Below are 2,972 nucleotides of genomic sequence, written 5' to 3'. Positions count from 1 at the left end.
TTCACGACCGCCGCCGGGCGTCTGCTCTCCCCTGAGATCCGTCCTCCGGGGACCGACAGGCCACGGCCCAGCGAGGGTTAAAGGGGGCGGGGCGTGGGGCGGCCCCGCCTCCGCCGCCGCCGCCGCGCCGGGTCCGAGTGCGCACTGGGCGCGGGGGCGGGTCGGAGCGGGCGGCGACGGAGGGCGCGGTGCGGCGGGCGAACGCGGGGAGCGGCGGCGCCGGCGGCGGCGCGGCCCGCGTGACCCTCTGCCCGCGCCCGAGCGCCCGCGACTCCGCGCCCCGCCGCACCCCGCCGCGCCCGGCCCAGCCGCAGGATGCGCGCCCCGCCGCCGCTGCTGCTGCTGCTGCTGGCCGCCTGCGCGCTGCCGCCCTGCGCCGCGGCCGCCCCGACGCCCCCAGGCTGGGAGCCGGCGGCCGACGCGCCCTGGTGCCCCTACAAGGTGCTGCCCGAGAACACCGAGGCAGGCGGCGGGCGCCTGTGCTTCCGCAGCCCCGCGCGCGGCTTCCGCTGCCAGGAGCCCGGCTGCACGGTGCACGCCTCGGCCGGCCACTTGCTGCGCGCCAGCGTCCTGCGCAACCGCAGCGTGCTGCTGCAGTGGCGCCTGCCGCCCGCCGAGGCGCGCCGCGTTCGCGCCTTCGCACTCAACTGCTCGTGGCGCGGCGCCTACACGCGCTTCCCGTGCGAGCGCGTGCTGCTTGGCGCCTCCTGCCGCGACTACCTGCTGCCTGACGTGCATGACGGCGTGCGCTACCGTCTGTGCCTGCAGCTGCTGCCGCTGCGCCCCGAGCACGCCGCCGCCGCCGGCCCGGAGTCCTCCGGGCCCACCGAGTGCGTGGAGTTCGCCGCCGAGCCGGCCGGCATGCGGGAGATCGTTGTGGCCATGACGGCGGTGGGCGGCTCCATCTGCGTCATGCTCGTGGTCATCTGCCTGCTCGTGGCCTACATCACCGAGAACCTCATGCACCCGGCCTTCGGGCGTCCGGGCCTGCGCAGGCAACCCTGAAGCTGGAGACGGCTGCCCACCGGGGCTCTGTCTGCCGACAAGTGCGCGGGTGACCCCAGGTCCGCTCTGCCCTCCTGGTTCCTGCTCCCTTCTTAGGATTTCCACGCGGGGCTTGCCGGAGATGGATAGGGCACCGGCCGGCCCGAGCCAGGGCCTTGGAGTCATCCCACGACTTGACCAGCCCGGCATCCGCTTCCCAGAATCCAGTTCGGGACTGGCCCTTGGGCCTGGGCAGGGGTGCCAGCCACATCCAGGGCTCTTCCCACTCTCCAGAGGCCTGTATAGGGGCCGCCGGGATTTAGAGCCCCTTCTAGCAAGAGCCTTTGGCACCCCCGGTTGTCACCCTGCGTCTCCAGCCTGTACCAAGTTGGAGTAACCAGGCTGCCTTCATTGCTTGGTCACTGCGCTTTGCCGCTCGAGGCCCCCTCGGAGCTTCTCCTCTCTCCACCCCCACCCCTGTGGGCTTAGGTTAGCCTTGTGCCTTAGTATCTCTGGCCCACTGCAGGAGCCAACCACCCTGTCCCGTGCAGTCCAAGGGGATCTGTGGCTCTGAGATTGTCTGGCTGTGTGCGCTTTGGGCCAGAGTCCCCCTGAGTACCTCCCTTCAAGCTTTGCAGGAGCCTCAGTAAACAGCGGTCCATGGTGTGTCCCTGTGTGAGTGTCTGGCAAGCTGGGAGACATAATGTAGCTCAGCAGGCAGGGCCTGGCATCCAGCTGCTCCAGGGGTGAGTGTCCTCTGACCTTGGGGGAAGCTAGCAGCTCTCCAGGGCTGGGACCTCCCCTTGTCTTTTTGCAGTGCTGCCTCTGATGAGGACTTTGGTGAGTAGGAGCAGGTGTCTGGGAGAGGCCTGGTCTGAGAGGGCAGTGTTGGGTCCCGGAGAGCAGAATAGATGCCAACCTTGCCCAGCTGGATCTTGCACTGTGGTCTGAATCCCAGGCCTCAACCACAGCATGACGGACTGTACCACCCCACCTCTTCTTGCGCTGGGGGCCAGTGATGCCTCCCCACACACCCACTATGGATGGAAGGCTGGCCTTGCCCCTCTCCGGGCAGATGCACACCCTAGCTGAGGCTTCTTCCTGCGTCGACGACCCGGCGATGCCCACTCTCCATGAGCCCCTGACTGTGACCACCCTGGACCTGGCACTTCTGGAGTCACTGTGGCTAACCCTTCACACCCATACCCTCACCCCAGTGGCCACCAGCAACCCCAGGCCCTGGCTGGTGCCCCCGCAGCACCCACTCCCTACCTCTGTCTTCGCTCTGCCCGCCCCTGGCGTGGCGCTGGTCAGGTGTGAACCTGGCCCCAGTGTCTAAATGCCCATCGTTCTTACACTAAGACCACTGCCTCGTGTGCTTATTTGGGAGGTGGGGGCAGGGTGAAGGGGAAGAGCTGGGCCTTCAGCTCCTTCAAACTTCTGGAGCAGCAGCCCAGTGGCTGGCTTTAGACCTTTGTCAGGTCAGGTTTGGCCAGCTCGAGGCTGGGTGCTCAGGTCCCTGCCCTTGGAGCAGGGATAGGCAGGCTGTCGCACTGAGGGCCTGCCCTCCTTCGGACTTGGGAAAACATCTGCTGGGCCTGCAGCGTTGGGTGGGGCTGGGCGGGAGGCATCTGCTGCAGTCAGAAATGGCCGTTCCAGGGTGACCCACTGGAGCTGTGACCAGCAGCAGTTGGGCAGTTCCAGGAAAAGCCCCCTCTCTGGCCTGGGCCCCCAATGCAGTGCTGGAGCTGCAGGGGACAGAGGGTAGTCCTGGGTCCCCCCGTGTGTGACATGTCCTAGCTCACCACCACCCCTCCCTCTGGGCCTGCCCTCACCGAGTCTGCCCTTGAGATCCTGCAGGTTCTGTGACCCTGAGAAGCAAAACCAGCCTCGATCGGAGAGCAGGCTCTGGAGTGACTCATGGGGGGGAGGGGTGCACCAATGTGTGTGGGGGGGTTTTCTACTTCCAGCAGTCAGATGAGAGCCTC

At 67.6% G+C, this 2,972-nt stretch overlaps 1 protein-coding gene across 1 annotated transcript; it reads left to right on the top strand.

The window, feature by feature from the left end:
* Positions 1 to 315: 315 nt before the first annotated feature.
* On the top strand, positions 316 to 2,323 carry FNDC10 (fibronectin type III domain containing 10). Its single transcript, XM_036281486.1, has one exon. The coding sequence runs from the start codon at positions 316 to 318 to the stop codon at positions 1,003 to 1,005; it is 690 nt and encodes a 229-aa protein (XP_036137379.1). The 3' UTR covers positions 1,006 to 2,323.
* Positions 2,324 to 2,972: the final 649 nt, after the last annotated feature.

Source organism: Molossus molossus, unplaced genomic scaffold, assembly GCF_014108415.1.
Source record: "Molossus molossus isolate mMolMol1 unplaced genomic scaffold, mMolMol1.p scaffold_m16_p_35, whole genome shotgun sequence".
In the NCBI taxonomy this organism is placed as follows: domain Eukaryota; kingdom Metazoa; phylum Chordata; class Mammalia; order Chiroptera; family Molossidae; genus Molossus; species Molossus molossus.
This window is presented reverse-complemented; position numbering and strand designations above follow the sequence as displayed.